This window comes from Rhinopithecus roxellana, chromosome 6 (genome assembly GCF_007565055.1).
Source record: "Rhinopithecus roxellana isolate Shanxi Qingling chromosome 6, ASM756505v1, whole genome shotgun sequence".
Lineage (NCBI taxonomy): Eukaryota > Metazoa > Chordata > Mammalia > Primates > Cercopithecidae > Rhinopithecus > Rhinopithecus roxellana.
This window is the reverse complement of record NC_044554.1, coordinates 98,902,150-98,920,253: the sequence shown is the minus strand read 5'-3', so window position 1 is coordinate 98,920,253 and position 18,104 is coordinate 98,902,150. Positions and strand designations below refer to the sequence as shown.

At 57.5% G+C, this 18,104-nt stretch overlaps 2 protein-coding genes across 3 annotated transcripts; one reads left to right on the top strand and one right to left on the bottom strand.

Moving 5' to 3' along the window:
* Window positions 1-145: 145 nt before the first annotated feature.
* Window positions 146-9,613, bottom strand: ALKBH4 (alkB homolog 4, lysine demethylase). Of its 2 annotated transcripts, none has more exons than XM_010387414.2 (3): window positions 9,457-9,613; window positions 3,625-3,822; window positions 146-1,885 (listed from the first exon to the last, which is right to left on the bottom strand). In XM_010387414.2, the coding sequence occupies exons 1-3, from the start codon at window positions 9,577-9,579 to the stop codon at window positions 1,298-1,300; spliced, it is 909 nt and encodes a 302-aa protein (XP_010385716.1). In that variant the 5' UTR covers window positions 9,580-9,613; the 3' UTR covers window positions 146-1,297. The 2 variants fall into 2 exon arrangements, with proteins under 2 accessions (XP_010385716.1, XP_030789270.1); XM_030933410.1 differs by having other exon boundaries at window positions 3,625-3,731; window positions 9,457-9,611.
* On the top strand, window positions 9,611-17,893 carry LRWD1 (leucine rich repeats and WD repeat domain containing 1). Its single transcript, XM_010387415.2, has 15 exons — window positions 9,611-9,903; window positions 10,535-10,769; window positions 10,872-10,988; window positions 12,185-12,325; window positions 12,564-12,668; window positions 12,907-13,032; window positions 13,108-13,222; window positions 13,395-13,495; window positions 13,681-13,888; window positions 14,386-14,458; window positions 14,554-14,694; window positions 16,943-17,034; window positions 17,179-17,334; window positions 17,423-17,535; window positions 17,640-17,893. The coding sequence occupies exons 1-15, from the start codon at window positions 9,824-9,826 to the stop codon at window positions 17,778-17,780; spliced, it is 1,944 nt and encodes a 647-aa protein (XP_010385717.1). The 5' UTR covers window positions 9,611-9,823; the 3' UTR covers window positions 17,781-17,893.
* The last annotated feature ends 211 nt before the right edge of the window (window positions 17,894-18,104 follow it).

Here is an 18,104-nt window from a genome sequence, read left to right as displayed (position 1 = left end):
AGAGGGCTGGCCACATGGGTCCAGGCCACCCCCTCAGCCTCCATAGCCTGCCTCTCGCCCGGCCACAGGGACAGCAGAGCAGCTCCCCCATCCAGGTCAGCACCCCACACACAGCACCATCACAAAGGAATAGCTTCCTGGTGTCGTGGGAGGTGAGGAGCTTTTTTTTTCCTTTTATTTATTTGAGGGACAGGGTCTTGCTCTGTTGCCGAGTAAGTGCAGTGGTATGATTGTGAGCTCACTGCAGCCTTGACCTGGTGGTAAAGTCATCCTCCTGCCTCAGCCTCTCTTACAGGTGCGCGTCACCACGCCCAGACGCCCAGCGAATGTTTGTATTTTTTGTAGAGATGGGGTCTCACTATGTTGCCCAGGCTGGCCTGAGGCGATCCTCTCACCTCAGTCCCCCAGAGTACTTGGATTACAAGTGTGAGCCACTGCACCTGGCCCGGAGCTCTAATTTTTCCTACATGTTAACAGCATTATGGGGTTGGGAGGAGGCTCTCAGATTTCCCTGCCCTCCTCACATCCTCAATCCCCCGGGGCGTGGGGGTGTCAAGCAGGAGTCAGGCTGAGCCTGACTCTGAAGCTATTACCAGCTCTTTAGTCTAAATTTCAAATCTTCAACCAACTCTGTCCTCTAATCCAACATATTCCCCAAATGAAGGGACTGGACGGTGAGATATCAGGAAACCCCATGAAAATAGATGCATAATAAAGGTGAAAATCATTTAAAATATTCCTTTTTTTTTTTTTTTGAAACACTCTTGCTCTATCGCCCAGGCTGGAGTACAGTGGCGCAATCTTGGCTCACTGCAACCTCCACCTCCCGAGTTCAAGCGATTCTCCCACCTTAGCCTCCCGAGTAGCTGGGACTACAGGTGCGAGTCACCACACCCGGCTAATTTTTGTATTTTTTGTAGAGACGGGTTTGTCACCATGTTGGCCAGGCTGGTCTCGAACTCCTGACCTCAAGCGATCCACCCACCTCAGCCTCCCAAAGTGTTAGGATTACAGGCATGAGCCACCGTGCCCGGCCCCCAATATTTTTTAAGCTCAAATGATCCCATGTCCCCAGGACTGTGACAAATTAAATAACCAAAACAAGAGTGGCCACAGTCCAGGTGGAAGGGGGCTGCCCCGAGGTGCCTTCCCATCAAAACCCGCTCCCAGGCGCGGCTCACACTGCTCACAGCATGTCACCCATCTTCTCTTGAAACCCCGTGAGTTGCGGGAGGCCCTGGCCTGTGCTCCCCGTTTCAATCCCAGGATCAGTCAAGTCTGGAGCCAGGGAGGCGGCTCACACAGGTCTTCCCTGGAAGGAGAGGGCAATTCGCAGCAGTTCCTGGCCCAGCTCTTGCTGCCCCCCTCCGGGGCCAAACTCCGCCGACAGCTCCCGGAAAGTGACGCAGACGCGGCGGGCCTCGATGTGTCTGCGGTGGATGGCGTGCTTCCACTGGTGCCTTGCGGCCCCTGTGAGGACCAGCAGGGAGCGGGCGGGTAAGGGGATGGCCACCTCCACCTCCTGGCATAGCACCGACCGGCTGGGTGCTATCACGCTGTCCACCAAGGCCTCCGGGGCAGCCGACGGAGCCGAGCAGAGGAGCAGGCTCCCGGGTGCCTCCCGACACATGGACAGCACGGTGGGGGACAGGAGGTTGAGGCTGACCAGCCGCTCCCCCCACAGCCAGGCGTCGTCCAGGTGGGGGTCAATGGCAGAGCCGCGCTCGGGGCAGTAGTCCAGGTTGCACTGCTCGACGGGCCGGAAGCCCTCCAGCCCCGGGTAGAGGCCCATCCTCCGCACCACCTCCCGGCTGAAGCTGGGGAGGCCGCAGAAGCCCTCAGTCTTTAGCTTCTGTTTCCGAAAGTTGACTTTGGGGCCATAGTCCTGACGGATGAAGACAAAAGGAACATGAGGTGTCTGACTTTACCAAGATGTCTACCACAGACTAGGTCGGAAGAATTCAATCACAGTGACCAAGGCAAGCAAAAGCCCCCTGGCTTCATGGAGGTGAAGCAGGAGGAGGCAGACTCAAGGAGACAGAAGTGACAGCAAATGGCGGGGTGTGGTGGTGCATGCCTGTAATCCCAGCGCTTTGGAAGGCTGAGGCGGAAGGAGCTCTTGAGGCCAGGAGTTCAAAACCAGTCTGGGCAACAAAGTGAGATCTCCTCTCTATAAGAAATTTAAAAATTAGGCTGGGTATGGTGGCTCACGCCTATCATCCCAACACTTTGGGAGGCCCAGGCAGGTGGATTGTTTGAGCCCAGGAGTTCGAGACCAACCTGGGCAACATAGCAAAACTCCGTCTCTAGTAAAAAATCAAAAATTAGACAGATGTGGTGCCACAGGCCTTAGTCCCAGCTACTTAGGAGGCTGAGGTGAGAGGACTGTTGGAGCTCAGGAGGTTGAGGCTGTGGTGAGTGGAGACTGAGCCACTGTACTCCAGCTTGGGAGACAGAATGAGACACCCTGTCTCAAAATAATAATAATCATAATTAGCTGGGCTTGGTGGCATATGCCTTAGTTTCAGCTACTCAGGAGGCTGAGGTAGGAGGATCAGTAGCTCCTGGGAGGTCAAGGCTGCGGTGAGCCAAGATCGCACCACTGCACTCCAGTCTGGGTGACAGAGTGAGACCCTGTCTCAAAACAAAAAACAAAAAACAAAAAAAAACCACAAAAAACCTGTACACAAATGTTCACAACAGCCAAAAAGTGACAACACCAATGTCCATTGACAGATGAATGAAGAAATGAAATGTACAAACATCCAACAGGATGTCACAAAAGAATGGGGCCGGGCGCGGTGACTCACGCCTGTAATCCCAGCACTTTGGGAGGCCAAGGCGGGCGGATCACGTGAGGTCAGGAGTTCGAGACCAGCCTGGTCAACATGGTGAAACACCGTCTCCACTAACAATACAAGAATTAGCCAGGCGTGGTGGTGGGCACCTGTAGTCCCAGCTACTTGGGAGGCTGAGCCAGAAGAATGGCTTGAACCTGGGAGGCAGAGGTTGCAATGAGCTCAGGTCATGCTACTGTACTCCAGCCTGGGTGGCAGAGCGAGACTCTGTCTCAAAAAAAAAAAAAAAGCTACAATGAAGGCTGAGGGGGCACCCAGGGATGTTGACTGTCCTAGTGGCCATACATGGAGGCTGGGGAGGGAGGAACGGGGGTGAGGGAGTGAGGGGACGTGAGGAGGCGGGGTCACTCCAGCCTCCAGTAGAGTTTGGACACAGGTAGGGAAGGGGTGAGTTGGAGGGAACAGCGGGCCCGGGGAAGGGGAAGCGTATGAGGAGACAGGACACTGATGGTGACAATGGGAGGTGGGGGTGCCTGCAGCTTGGGAGAATGGGGTGCCCGCACCACCACCAAGCCAGCTGCAGAGAGGGGCAGAGAGCCCAGCAGCACATATCACGGGGAGAGGGGTACCCGGGTGCACCTCTGCCCATCGGACACACGACCTGCAGCAAGCCTGGCAGCCCACAGCCCCAGGATCTGGGGAAGTCGCCCACTACTAACCCTGGAGGTTTGTGGGGTATGGCTGCAGAGGAAGGGGAGGGTCCCCAGCAGTAGGGCTGCCCCCTCAGCGCAGCCCAGCCCTCCCCATGGGCTCCGGGCCGGCCTACCTGCTTCCTCCGTCCAGACTGGGAGAGCTTCCAGGGGTCACGGTCCATGAGCCGCACCAACTCGGCTTCTTCCTCCCGGGTCACAAAGTCCTCGATCAGCATCACTCCTGGGAATGGGAAGGCCCAGCCCTCAAAGTCAGATTCCTCTGCACCCACGGCCCAGCCGGTGTCGGAGCAGTAAATGAAACGGTATGTTTTCTGCAAAAGAAACACAGGTCCACAGGCTGGGCAACAGAGCGAGACCCCATCCCTACGAAAAGTTAAAATAGGCCAGACACAGTGGCTCACGCCTGTAATCCCAGTACTTTGGGAGGCTGAGGTGGGTGGATCACCTGAGGTCAGGAGTTCAAGACTAGCCTGGCCAACATGGTGAAACCCCATCTCTAGTAAAAATACAAAAATTAGCCAGGCGTGGTGGCAGGTGCCTGTAATCCCAGCTACTCAGGAGGCTGAGGCTGGAGAATTGCTTAAACCTGGAAGGCAGAGGTTGCAGAGAGCCAAGATGGCACCACTGCACTCCAGCCTGGGCGACAGAGTGAGACTCAAAAAAAAAAAAAAAAAGTTTAAATAAAAGTTAGCCAGGTGTGGCAGAGCTACTCAGGAGGTTGAGCGGGAGGATCATTTGAGCCCAAGAGGTTGAGGCTGCAGCGAGCCATGGTTGTGCTACTGCACTCCGGCCTGGACAACAAAGCAAGACCCTGTCTCAAAAAAAAAAAAAGGAAAGACGCGTCCTGGAGCCATGGCAGCCCCTGGCACTTGTGTGCCCTCAGGAGACCCTCTGATGGCTCATTTCTCCTCTCAGGCCACCGTGGAAGGCAGCTGGAGTCTAGGGGGAGGTGCAGGCAGAGCCTCTGCCCCAGGCTGACCGGGGGACGGCCTGCAGCCCTCTGGAGTTAACATGAATTTGATCGGTTTCCTTTCTCACTTTCCTCCCCTGTAAAAGAGAAGGGTTTGTACAATGCGTTTTTCCTTCTCCATTTTACAAAGGAGGCTCAGCAAAGTTAGGGAACCAGCCCGAGGCTGGACAGCACCTCCTGCACTCCTGTCTCCTCGGCTGCTTCCAGGAGGACCCAAACTGCCTGACTATCTTGAATCTGTGGACCCTCATCTCTTCAGGTCTTTGCTGACGCCACCCTGGTATCCCAGGGGCTGCCGGTGCCTATCACCAGCCTGAGGGTCACCCAGGAGGACAGCCTCCTTCCCTACAGAGCTGAGCATTCAGCTGAGCTCCTCAGTGCCCCAGCCTCCCTCCTCTTCACTCTTGTCCTCAGGGCACTTTTCCAGACCCAGCATCACCCCTCAATCCTCATACCCTGGGCTGTCACTCAACTCCCACCCCATGTCCCTCTCTGCTCTGCCACCATCCCTGAGGCCTGGCGGTACTCTCAGGGCTCCCCCATGCTAAAGAAAGTCTGGAAACCAAGACGGGTGTGGTGGCTCACACCTGTAATCCCAGCACTTTGGGAGGCCAAGGTGGACAGATCACCTGGGGTCAGGAGTTCGAGATCAGCCTGGCCAACATGGTGAAACCCCATCTCTACTAAAAATACAAAAGTTAGCTGGGTGTCATGATGCGTGCCTGTAATCCCAGCTACTCGGGAGGCTGAGGCAGCAGAAACCCTTGAATCCAGGAGGTGGAGATTGCAGTGAGTTGAGGTTGCACCAGTGCACCCCAGCCTGGGTGACACAGCCTGTCTCAAAAAAAAAAAAAAAAGTCTAGAAACCACTCCTGGCCTTGTCTCCTCCCGAGCCACGGCTCCTCCTCCTCCTCTCCTGTCACCTCCATTCGTGTACCTGCAGCCTCCCATCCCCCAACTCTCCCGGGGCCTCCACCTCTCTCAACTGTCTCTTTTCTGCCTTCTGTGCAGCCATCCTTGACCCTGACCCCAAGTCTGCTGCCAGTGACTACTTCTTAAATCTCTCCCTTGGCTTTGGCTACCCCTTCCTGTCCACCTGTCTTCATTAAAAATAGTTAATGGCCAGACGTGGTGGCTCACACCTGTAATCCTAGCCTTTTGGGAGGCCAAGGTGGGAGAATCACTTGAGCCCAGGAGTTTTGAGACTCGCCTCAGCAACACAGACAGATCACATCTCAATAAAGAAATAATAATAATAAGTTCTGGCCAGGTGTGGTAGCTCACACCTATAATATCAGTTCTTTTGGAGGCTGATGCGAATGGATTACTTGAGTACAGGAGTTCGAGATCAGCCTGGCCAACATGACAAAGCCCTGTTTCTACTGAAATACAAAAAAAGTAGCTGGGTGTGGTGGCGCTCCTATAGTTCCAGCTACTCGGGAGGCTGAGGCAGGAGAATCACTTGAGCCGGAAGATGGAGGTTGTAGTGAGCCGAGATCACGCTAGCGGACACCAGCCTAGGCAACCCCATCTTGAAAATAATAATAATACATTTTTTTGTTTGCTTTTTTGAGATGGAGTCTCGCTCTGTCACCAAGACTAGAGTGCAGTGGCACGATCTTGGCTCACTGCAACCTCTGCCTCCTGGGTTCAAGCAATTCTGCCTGAGCCTCCCGAGTAGCTGGGACTACACGCACGTGCCACCACGCCCAGCTAGTTTTTTCTTGTATTTTAGTAGAGATGGGGTTTCACCATGTTGACCAGGATGGTCTTGAACTCCTGACCTTGTGATCCTCCCGCCTCAGCCTCCCAAAGTGCTGCAATTACAGGCCTGAACCACCGAGCCCGGCCAATAATAAATTTTTAAAAAAGAGTTTCGCCAATGATATATTTGCATCCATGGGACTAAACATTTTACATGGATTATCTAGTTTCATCCCTAGGACAGCCCAAAGAGGAAGGTACCATAACTATCATGGGCAGGAGGTGTAGACACGCGGAGGTTCTGGCCAGAGTCACCCAGTGAGGACCTCGGAAGCCACCAGACCTCAGCCCTGGGCTCTGTGGCCTGTCTCCTCTTCCTCTCCCATCTCCAGGCTCCTCACACCCTGGGCTGCCACTCACTGTGGGCCGCTGTCTTTCTCTGTTCTTCCCTCCGGGGACCTCAGCCCCTTCTAATGCTTTACTTCCAGCTCAGACACCTCCTGAGATTGGCACTATCTCCTCCTGCTCCTGGGGCCCTCCCACAGGAAACATTAAAATTGGGAGTCCCCTGTGTGTCGGCTGAGCAGGCTGGACTTGTCCCAAAGGCCATGGAGCGCTCTTGAAGGGTTTTAAAGGAGTGACGAGGTCAAATGTGAATTTTAGAAAGATCTGGAGACGGGGAGGGGCAGCTATGAAGGGGTACAGGCTGGAAAGTCAGTGAGGAACTGCCCCAGTGCTCTGAGATCCTGGACACCTCATTCTCCTTGTTCCATAGCCATCGTGTTGGGAAGGTGTTACCTCCACATGGCCACTGGCGCGGGTCAGACTTTCCACAATTTTTTTTCTTTTCTTTTCTTTTTGTTTGAGGCAGGGTCTTACTCTGCCACTCAGGCTGGAGTGTAGTGGCGCTCACAGCTCGCTGCAGCCTTGCCTTCATGGGCTCAGGCAATCCTCCCACCTCAGCCTCCCACGTAACTGGGACTACAAGCACACGCCACCACACCTAGCTAATTTTTAAATTTTTTGTAGAGGCAAGGTCTTGCTATGTTGTCCAAGCTGGTCTCAAACTCCTGGACTCAGGCGATCCTCCTGCCTCAGCCTCCCAAAGGGCTGGGATTCTAGGCATGAGCCACCGCACCTGGCCCCTTTCACAAATTAAAACTCTTAAGTTCATTCATATTGTTGCACAGCCGTCACCACCATTCAGAACTTTTTCATCTTGCAAAACTGAAACTTTTTCCCCATTAAACAACAGCTCCCCATCTCCCCTTCCTGAGCCCCTGGCAGCAACCCTTCTACTTTCTGTCCCTGTGACTACCCTACATAGCTCACACAACAGGAATCCTACAGTATTTGTCTTCTGTGACTGCTTCCTTAACTTAGCCTCATGTCCTCAAGGTTCATCCATGCTGTAACATATGTCAAAATGTCCTTTTTTTTTTGAGACAGGGTCTCGCTATGTTGCCTAAGCTGTAGTGCAGCAGGGGCGTGATCATAGCTCACTGCAGCCTTGACCTCCCAGACTCAAGCAACCCTCCCATCTCAGCCTTCTGGGTAGCTGGGACCACAGGTGCGTATCACCATGCATGGCTAATTCTGTGTAGAGGTGGGGTTTCACCATGTTGCCCATGCTGGTCTCAAATTCCCAGGCTCAGGTGATCCACCTGCCTTGGTCTCCCAAAGTGCTGGAATTATAGGAATTATAGGCGTGAGCCACTGTGCCTGTCCTGTCCTTCCTTTTTAAGGTGGAATAGTATTCCACTGTGTGTATACACCACGTTTTCTGGATCAATTCATCTGTTTTTTTTTTTTTTTTTTTTTTTTTTTTTTTTGAGGAGTCTTGCCCTGTCACCCGAGCTGGAGTGCAGTGATGCGATCTCGGCTCACTGCAACCTCTGTCTCCTGGGTTTAAGCGATTCTCCTGCCTCAGCCTCCCGTGTAGCTGGGATTACAGATGTGCCTCACTAAACCCGGCAAGTTTTTGTAATTTTAGTAGAGGCAGGGTTTCACCATGTTAGCCAGGCAGGTCTCAAACTCCTGACCTCAGGTGATCTGCCCACCTCAGCCTCCCAAAGTGCTGGGATAACAGGCAACAACCGCGGCGCCCGGCCCAACTCATTTCTTGATAGATACTTGGTTTGCTTCCATCTTTGGGCTGTCGTGAATAATGCTGCTATGAACATTGGTATGCAAATATCTCTTCCAGATCCTGCTGTTAGTTCCTTTGGATATATACCCAGAAGCAGGACTGCGGATCATGGGTAATTCTATGTTTAATTCATGAGGCATGCCATTTGGTTTCCACAGGACCTTGGGCACTTCTACCATGGACGATGGGGCAGTTTCTTCACTGGCTTCCCAGCCTCCACAACTTCATATCTGCCCCTTCCCTTCCCAGGATCTTTCTAAAATTCGCATTTGACTTCACTCCTTTAAAACCCTTCAAGAGTTCTCCATGGCCTTTGGGACAAGTCCAGCCTGCTCAGCTGATGCGCGGGGAACCATCTGTGGTCAGACACCACCTGCCCCCCCGCCGCCCCCACCAACCTCTCCGGCCTCATCTCTCTCACCTGAGCCATCACCACTCCACCTTCCTACCCCACGCAGTTTTCTGGGTTGGAATGCCCTTGCAACCAACCACAATCCTTCCATGATCCTTCCATGCCAGCCCAAAGGCGGTGAGTTCTTTTTTTTATTTATTTTCTTTGTGTGAGACAGGGTCCCGCTCTGTCGCCCAGGCTGAAGTGAGGTGGCTCAATCATAGCTCACTGCAGCCTCCAACTCCTGGGTTGCAGCGATGCTTGAGTTCCTCTTCATTAGTTAACTGGAATTCACTGTCTCCTTGCCCATTGCAGTCCACGGCCTTCAGGCACCGCTGGACTGGTATTCAGCACCCTCGATCGACCCTTTCCGTGTCATCTCGCGAGCCCGTGAAGCTCGCAGCGCCAGACCCGAGAGGCTACGTCGAGGTTTGCAGGCAGATCCCCGCAGAGTCCCCGAGGTTACCTGTGATCGCACCCACCCACGTTCCAGCCCCTTCCCCACTCCCAAGCCCGCTCCTTAAAGCCCTCATCTCCTCACCCTGCATCGCGCCCCCCTTCCCCACTCCCAAGCCCGCTCCTTAAAGCCCTCATCTCCTCACCCCGCATCGCGCCTACCGCAAGGGTCCCTCACATGCTTTGATCACCGCCCGTATCATGGCCAAGCTGGGCCTCAGTTTCCCCAGATGCAGAGCGACGTCTGTGGGCGCGGCCCCTATCCCATCCCTTACCGCTGGGGGCAGTTCCCAGGGCGGGTCGCCGCCGCGCTGCCGCTCGCAGATCAGACAGGTCCGGATGCCCTTGCAACCACATTCCCGAAGGACCTCGGGGGTCTCGGCGGCGGCAGCCGCCATCGCGCCGTCCGGGTGGCCAGTGCGCAGGCGCAGCCTTGGGGGCCGCTGGGAGTTGTAGTCCGCGCGGGGCGGGGGCACGAGGCCTAGGTTCCGCTTCCTTCCGGTCGTTAACGCCCACGGGCTCGCGCGGCGCCACCTCCTGAGCTCCGTTACCGCGGACGCCAGTACCGGGCTCCAGGAGACGCAGGGCGACGCCAGACGCCGGAGCCGCCGACTGGGTCGGCGCGGGCCGCACCTCCTCGCCATGGGCCGCCTCTCGGCGCGGCTGCTGATGCAGCGCGGGCGCCCCAAGAGCGACCGGCTGGGGAAGATCCGGAGCCTGGAGTAAGAGCCGGGCAGGGGGCGATGCTGTGTCCGCGGAGCCGGGCGGTCGGGGGGAAGAGCGGGGACCCTCCCCAAAGGCCTGCCTGTCCCCGTTATCGCCCTCTGGCTTCGGCAGAGTCGCTCCAAATGTCTTCTTGTTGGGAGATCGTGGCCCTACCCGCTCGCCGCTAGCCCCGAGGGGCCTCATCCCCTGAAGGGAGCTCGGAGAGTTAGGGGCACAGCCTGCTGCTACCATTAGAGGGCCTGGGAAGCACAGGGGAGTGCCCGAAGGATCTGGAAGAGCATCCTACAGGGGGCTAGGATGCCCCCCAGTCCTAAAGTAGTTGCAGTTTTTTTTTTTTTTAAGTGGTGGGGAGTCGGGAGTAGTGGCGCGCGCTTCTAGTCCAATCTACTCGAGAGGCTGAGGCGGGAGGATCCCTCAGCCCAGGAGTTGGAGGCAGCAGTGAGCTATGATCGCGCCTAGGCAACTGAGTGACACCCCGTCTCTAAAAATAAAGTAACGGGGAGGTGGGCGGGGCGGTTGCACTTGTGCGAGAAATGTCAGGTGAAAAAGCCTTCTGAGGTAGCTGGGGCAGATTGGTGTGGGGTGCAAAGCCTGCCCGCCCCCTAAGCCTTCTGCCCCCAACTCCAGCCTGTCAGGGTTGGAGCTGCTCTCCGAGCACTTGGACCCCAAGCTCCTGTGCCGCCTGACGCAGCTGCAGGAGCTGGACCTATCTAACAACCAGCTGGAGACGCTGCCGGACAACCTGGGCCTGTCCCATCTGCGTGTCCTCCGCTGCGCCAACAACCAGCTGGGGGATGTCACTGCCTTGTGTCAGTTCCCCAAGCTCGAGGAACTCAGCCTGGAGGGCAACCCTTTCCTGACGGTAAGTAGGGGCCTCCCACCAGCCTCATACTGGGGGCCAGGACTCTGTTGGGCTCAGGCTCAGCATCTCCTGAGCCACTGCCGTTCACTCCCTCTTCCCCAGGTCAATGACAACCTGAAAGTCTCCTTTCTCCTGCCCACACTCCGTAAGGTCAATGGCAAGGATGCATCCTCAACTTACTCTCAGGTGGAGAACCTGAATCGGGAGCTGACCAGCAGGGTAAGGGGATGAGAGGATTATTGTGTGCTTGGGAGCTATAGGGGGCATCAGGAGAGTGATGGAATTGGACATCAGGAGGATGTGAGGAGGGTGACTGATAGGGGCTCTTTGCCCTAACAGCCTCTAGCCTCATGTGCTTTTTTTTTGGAGATGGAGTCTGACTCCCATCACCCAGACTGGAGTGCAGTGGTGCGATCTTGGTTCACTGCAACCTCTGCCTCCCAGGTTCAAGTGATTTTCCTGCCTCAGCCTCCCAAGTAACTAGGATTACAAGCACCTGCCACCACGCCCAGCTAATTTTTTTTTTTTTTTTTTTTTTGAGACGGAGTCTCCCTCTGTGGCCCAGGCTGGAGTGCAGTGGACGGATCTCAGCTCACTGCAAGCTCCGCCTCCCGGGTTTACGCCATTCTCCTGCCTCAGGCTCCCGAGTAGCTGGGACTACAGGCGCCCGCCACCTCGCCTGTCTAGTTTTTTGTATTTTTTAGTAGAGACGGGGTTTCACGGTGTTAGCCAGGATGGTCTCGATCTCCTGACCTCGTGATCCACCCGTCTCGGCCTCCCAAAGTGCTGGGATTACAGGCTTGAGCCACCGCGCCCGGCCCCAGCTAATTTTTTGTATTTTTAGTAGAGACAGGGTTTCACCATGTTGGCCAGGCTGGTCTCAAACTCCTGACCTTAGGTGATCTGCCTGCCTTGGCCTCCCAAGTGCTGGAATTACAGGTGTGAGTCACCGCGCCCGGCCTGACTCTTATAAGTAGCTCTTTCTGGGTTCCTTCTTTTTTAGAGACAGGGTCTCACTCTGCTGCCCATGTTGAAGTGCAGTGGTGTGATCATAGCTCACTGCAGCCTCCAACTCCTGGGCTCAAGCAATCTTTCCGCCTTAGCCTCCTCAATAGCTGGGGCTTTAGGCGCATGTCTGGATCATTTTAAAATTTTTGTAGAGATGGGATCTTGCTATGTTCCCCAAGCTCCAACTCCTGGGCTCAAGCGATGCTTCTTCCTCAGCCTCCCAGTGGCTGGGACTACAGGCGCCTGGGCTGTTTCAGGGTGGGGTGGGGGTGGGGTGTGTGTGTGTGTCTGTTTGTGTGGTTTATGAGGCTGTGATTCCAGGAGGCTTCCAGCAGGTGGCAGGATGGAGGGCTGGGTCCAGAGGAGCTGGGGTGGGCCGGGCCTGGATCTGCTCCGTCTTGCACCAGGTCACAGCTCACTGGGAGAAGTTCATGGCCACACTGGGCCCTGAAGAGGAGGCTGAGAAGGCCCAGGCAGACTTTGTGAAGTCGGCTGTCAGGGATGTCCGCTACGGGCCTGAGTCCCTCAGCGAGTTCACCCAGTGGCGGGTACGTCCCTGTCCCGATGTGCAGGGAATCACTGGCTTTCGTATCCCTAGTTGCCTGGAGGTCCCTGGGTGTGAAGGCCTGAGGGGCTGTGGGAGTGGGGTGAGTCAGGGTGGGCAGCCCTGTTGACTGGAGAGGCCCTTCCCCAACTCTGGAAGCACAGGCTCCCCCGACTCTGCATTGGCAGGGCTGGGGGCGCCTGGGACTGTGCCCAGCTTCCTGATGGCCTGGCCCCACCCAGGTGCGGATGATCTCTGAGGAGCTGGTAGCCTCCAGTAGGACCCAGGTGCACAAGGATGACAGCCCAGAGAAGCCCCCAGAAGCTGGAGCTGCCCACAAGCCCAGGGTGAGTGCAGCTCCTAGGGCTCTGAGGTCAGCCCAGCCCCTCCTGCCTAGAGAAGCTGCAGGAGACCAAGGTGACCTGGGCATGGGCCCAGGAAGCACCCCAGGCCCTGACTCACTCCCTAGACGACCTCGGGCCAGCCTGGGCCTCCTACACCCACAGTGAGGTGGGGTCCAGCCTGTGATGGGCAGGAAGGAAGCCCCTGGCAGATGGGCCCATGGTCACAAGGCCCCCTCCACAGGCCAGACTGGCGACCTTGAAACGGCCAGACGATGTCCCACTCAACCTCTCTCCCAGCAAGCGGGCGTGTGCCTCCCCGTCGGCCCAGGTAGAGGGCGGCCCTGTGGCAGGCTCCGATGGCAGCCAGGTGAGCTGAGGTGGCAAGGAGCAGGTGGCAGATGAGTTGGGGCTGGGCAGCCGTGACCTTCCTCTTCCCACACAGCCTGCCCTGAAGCTGGAGCCCCTGCACTTCCTGCAGTGCCACAGCAAGAACAACAGCCCTCAGGACCTCGAGACCCAGCTGTGGGCCTGTGCCTTCGAGCCCGCCTGGGAGGAGGGTACATGGTGGCGGGCAGGCAGGGCGAGGGCTGCTGGAAATGGGGCTGCCTGGATGGGGGATCAGGAGACAGAGCTTAAAAGGAATCATCAAGTCTGGGAGGAGGAGGCTGCAGGGAGGACTTGGATGGGAAATGTCTCCGCTCATCTGACCTCTCAAAACCGGGCACTCAGGGGCCACATCCCAGACCGTGGCCACGTGCGGCGGGGAGGCCGTGTGCGTGATTGACTGCCAGACAGGCATCGTGCTCCACAAGTACAAGGCACCCGGCGAGGTGAGTGCAGGGCAGGGGTGCCCAACTGACTCCTGAATAGCAGCATGGGGATGGGTGCAGGCTTGGCCCCCTGCCCAGTGGCCTTTTTCTTTCATGCTGGGGCTCCCTCCCCCAGGCCCGGACCTGCCCGTGTGTTCACACCAGTAGCTCTGCCCCAGTGACTGTTTCCTCTAACCCCCGCCCAGGAGTTCTTTTCTGTGGCCTGGACTGCCCTGATGGTGGTCACACAGGCCGGCCACAAGAAGCGCTGGAGTGTGCTGGCAGCTGCAGGCCTGCGGGGCCTGGTCCGGCTACTGCACGTGCGTGCCGGCTTCTGCTGCGGGGTCATTCGGGCCCACAAGAAGGCCATCGCCACCCTGTGCTTCAGCCCCGCCCATGAGACCCACCTCTTCAGTAAGCCCCTCCCCTTCACCCCTGGGACCCCCAAGCACCCCTGTCCTGCTGCCCCAGTGGCCTCTGTGCTCTCTTCCCTGGGATGGCTGGGAGCTCAGGCGCCTGCTGGGCCCCAGGCTGCACTGCTCCCACTCTAGCTGTGGCAGGAAGCCATGGCACTTCAACCCTGGCTTTATCCACAGCCTGCTCTGTGGCCTTGGAGTTTTCCAACAGCTTGGGCCACTCTGTCCCCTGTCAGTGACCTGGGGGGATGCTCCTGCCCCCGGGTGTGGTGCCCCCCGGCAAGGGAGATGGATGAGCCGCAGGAGGTGGCTGCTGGAGCCACCGCATCAGGTTACAGCGAGGAGACAGGGATTGCGGGCCCAGGAGTGCTCTGTCTCCCAGCCTCGGCCCTCCCTCCCTGCCTCGATGACCGTGGGCTCAGCCTGGTATGCAGCCAGCAGGAGGGAGTAAGGCCACCTCAGGGCTACCTCTCCCCTGCCCCACTCCCTCCTCAGCGGCCTCCTATGACAAGCGGATCATCCTCTGGGACATTGGGGTGCCCAACCAGGACTACGAATTCCAGGCCAGGTGACGCTTCGGGCGAGGCTGGGGAGTGGCCAGCTGCTGGGGCAGGGACATCTTGGTCCAGGGCTGACGTTCTGCTCCCTCTCACCCACCGGCAGCCAGCTGCTCACACTGGACACCACCTCCATCCCTCTGCGCCTCTGCCCTGTCGCCTCCTGCCCGGATGCCCGCCTGCTGGCTGGCTGCGAGGGTGGCTGCTGCTGCTGGGATGTACGGCTGGACCAGCCCCAGAAGAGGAGGTGAGGCTGGGCAGGGAGCGCCTTGGAAGCCAGGTCTCTGCACAGGGTGACTGTTGGCCCAGATGGGCTCAGAACAGCCTGGGCACACCCGGCAACCATAAGTGTTGTTTTCAGGGGCCTCTTCACGGAGCTGGCCTGTCCCACCTTCCTGCCAGGCTTGGGAGGAAAGGACTCTGACCCTGCCCTCACCCTGGGTTCCGCTGTGGGACTGGGCCATGATGACCTCCCCTTCACCTGGGGCTTCCGCACCATGCTATACCCGTGATCCAGTCACTCCTGCCACTCAGCAGCAGCGTGACGGTCCTCTGTGCTAGCGCAATGCCTTCATCTGTAAAGCGGGGCCAATGGCTAGTGGAGGGCAGGGGAGGCTGTGTCTGGGCAGGCAGGCAGGCTTTGGAAATGCCACGTTGAGGCTTTGTGGCTCATCTGTCCCGCCTAGAAAACCTCTGAGACAGGGCTTGGCAAGGGGTCCCTGTCCTCTTGGGGCCCCCAACCTACTGGGGAAGACAGACGCTAAGCAAAGGTGGCCTGTCAAAATCCCAGTGTGATGCCAGCTACGAAGGAGAGGGAAAAAGAGTAACGGGCAGGGGGACACTAGCGTGGGGGCCTCAGGGGACTCTGGTGAGGTGACCAGCAGCAGATGGATTTTCTGGGGCTCACACTCTCTTCCCTGGGAGCCCGGCGAGGGAGTCAGCAGACAGAGGGCGGGAAGGTGCTCGCATGGAGGGAACGGTATATGCAAAGGTCAGTGGCAGGGGAGCTAGCTGGTCTGCTTGGCCACGTGGCCACGGCTGGGTGGATTCAGCCCAGAGCGAGGTGGCAAGGGTGCCTGGGCAGGGCATGCTAGGCTTTGTCAGCCACAATAAGCTTTGCATTTCTATTTTTTATTTACTTTTTAGTTGAGATGGAGTCTCCCTCTTGTCACCCAGGCTGGAGTACAGTGGCTCGATCTCGGCTCACTGCAACCTCCGCTGCCAGGGTCCAAGTGATCCTCCTGCCTCAGCCTCCCAAGTAGCTGGGATTACAGGTGCCCGCTACCAGGCCTGACGATTTTTTTTTTTTTTTTGAGACGGAGTTTTGCTCTTGTTGCCCAGGCTGGAGTGCAATGACACAATCTCGGGTCACTGCAACCTCCACCCGCCCGGGTTCAAGCAATTCTGCCTCAGCCACCTGAGTAGCTGGGATTACAGGCGTGAGCCAACATGCCCGGCTAATTTTTGTATTTTAATAGAGATGGGGTTTCGCCACATTGGCCAGGCTGGTCTTGAACTCCTGACCTCAGGTGATCCACCCACCTCAGGTGATCCACCTGACTCAGCCTCCCAAAGTGCCAGGATTGCAGACGTGAGCCATTGCACCTGGCCAATTTTTGTCTTTTTAATAGAGACGGGGTTTCGCCATGTTGGCCAGGCTGGTCTCGAGCTCCTGACCTCAGGTGATCCACCCGCCTCAGCCTCCCAAAGTGCTGGGATTACAGGCGTGAGCCACTGCCCTGGGCCAAGATTTGCATTTTTAGCCTACCTACAACAAAGTGGCCAGGAGGAGCTTGGATACAGCAGCTGCTGTGCTGAACGGAGCAGCAGGGGCCTTGGTGGCAGCGGCGGTAGTTATGGGCTTATCTTTCTCACCAGCAGCCCCTGGGCTGCCTCCTCCCTCCCTGCCCATGTGCCTGGTCCCCATGTCTAAGACACTTCTTCTCATGCCCTCTGCCCAACTGGCTCAGGCCTGGCCCATGGTTAGCTGCTGGGCCACCCTCCTGGCTCCAGGCCAGTCTCCGAGTCAGGTAGCTGCCCGGACACTTCTCCAAGCAGACACTCCCACACGCTCTCAGCTCTGAAACATTCAGCAGCCATTTCCGTCTTTAGAGTCAGAGCAGATGCCCCCAACAGCCCCCTGGGCCATGGCCTGGAAACACCTGCCCTACTTGGCTCCCAGGAGGGCCCCTGCTCATCTTACACTCGGCTCACTTCAGAGCCTGTTCAGACCACCTGGCCTAGTCCTGTCCTGGAAGAGCCACCCCCTCATGCCTCTGGGTCACTACTGTGACTTGGGACACTCAGGTGCTGGCTCCCCCTTCCAGGGCAAACTGAACCTTCCTGGGGCCAAGCATGTATCTCTTTGGTGGCATCTTCTGTGTAGCCTTCCCACAGGGCAGGGTCCCCAGCAGGTGCCCTGCAGATTCCCCGGGTGAGCGGGCAGCTCTCTATCTGCAAGGAATGGACAACCAGCATCTCCTGCTGCCCCACAGGGTGTGTGAAGTGGAATTCGTCTTCTCTGAGGGCTCCGAGGCATCTGGACGGAGAGTGGATGGGCTGGCATTTGTGAATGAGGACGTCGTGGGTAAGTGAGCCCAGCTCGCGGGACAGCCTGGCCTCTGGGCACACAGATGGGCCACTTGTCCCCAGGCTGGGCTTCTGATGATCTCTAGTAGGAGGAGGTATCCGGGAGGGGCCACCCTGCACAGCTCTCCCTTCTCCCCCACAGCCTCCAAGGGGAGCGGCCTGGGTACCATCTGCCTGTGGAGCTGGAGGCAGACGTGGGGGGGCCGGGGCAGCCAGTCCACGGTGGCAGTGGTGGTCCTGGCACGGCTGCAGTGGTCACCCACCGAGTTGGCCTACTTCTCGCTCAGCGCCTGCCCTGGTGAGCCTGCCTGCCTGCCCGCCCACCCCATCCCCTCAGGGCCTCCGGGAGCTCTGCCCCGACTCAGGCTCCACCTCTGTCCTGACAGATAAGGGGATCGTGCTCTGTGGGGATGAGGAGGGCAACGTGTGGCTCTACGATGTCAGCAACATCCTGAAGCAGCCACCCCTGCTGCCGGCAGCCCCGCAGGCCCCCACGCAGGTACTGCCCGGCTCATCCTGCCCAGGCTTGGGCTGGCAAGGCATCAGGGACCCTGCCTTTGGTCAGCAGGAGCCCAGCCCAGCCCTCCTCTCTCCCCCCACCAGATCCTGAAGTGGCCCCAGCCCTGGGCCCTTGGCCAGGCGGTGACCAAGACCATGGTGAACACGGTGGTGGCCAATGCTTCCTTCACCTACCTCACCGCCCTGACGGACTCCAACATCGTAGCCATCTGGGGGAGGCTGTAGCCTCACGCCATCGCAAAGGACCAGGGACACAGCTAACTTATTCAGTTTTGGGCCGATGGGGTGGGGGGTCTTTCAGTGAATATTTTTATTAAACTCTCTACTGTGGACAAGAAGCCTGTGGAAAGGTGTTTCGAGTTATGCAGGAAAAAGTGTTCCTGCTTTGATTGACAGGCAGGCCCAGGAGCTGAGGCTTCTAGAGCAGAGACTCATGGGAGCTCATGGGTTTGCACACTTCCCTCCGGCTCAGCACTGCCTCCCCAGCAGACCCTGGCCTCCGGAGCTTTGGTCCAGAATGAATTCATCCCTGCCAACCGGAGGCCCCTG

Coding starts and splice junctions, on each gene's coding strand:
- ALKBH4 (XM_010387414.2), bottom strand. CDS start 9,579: ATGGCGGCTGCCGCCGCCGAGACCCCCGAGGTCCTTCGGGAATGTGGT. Junction 3,823..9,456: donor CCTGGGAACTGCCCCCAGCG/GTAAGGGATGGG, acceptor TTTCTTTTGCAG/AAAACATACCGTTTCATTTA. Junction 1,886..3,624: donor AGTCTGGACGGAGGAAGCAG/GTAGGCCGGCCC, acceptor TTCATCCGTCAG/GACTATGGCCCCAAAGTCAA.
- LRWD1 (XM_010387415.2), top strand. CDS start 9,824: ATGGGCCGCCTCTCGGCGCGGCTGCTGATGCAGCGCGGGCGCCCCAAG. Junction 12,326..12,563: donor GCGAGTTCACCCAGTGGCGG/GTACGTCCCTGT, acceptor GGCCCCACCCAG/GTGCGGATGATCTCTGAGGA. Junction 13,223..13,394: donor CGAGCCCGCCTGGGAGGAGG/GTACATGGTGGC, acceptor CCGGGCACTCAG/GGGCCACATCCCAGACCGTG.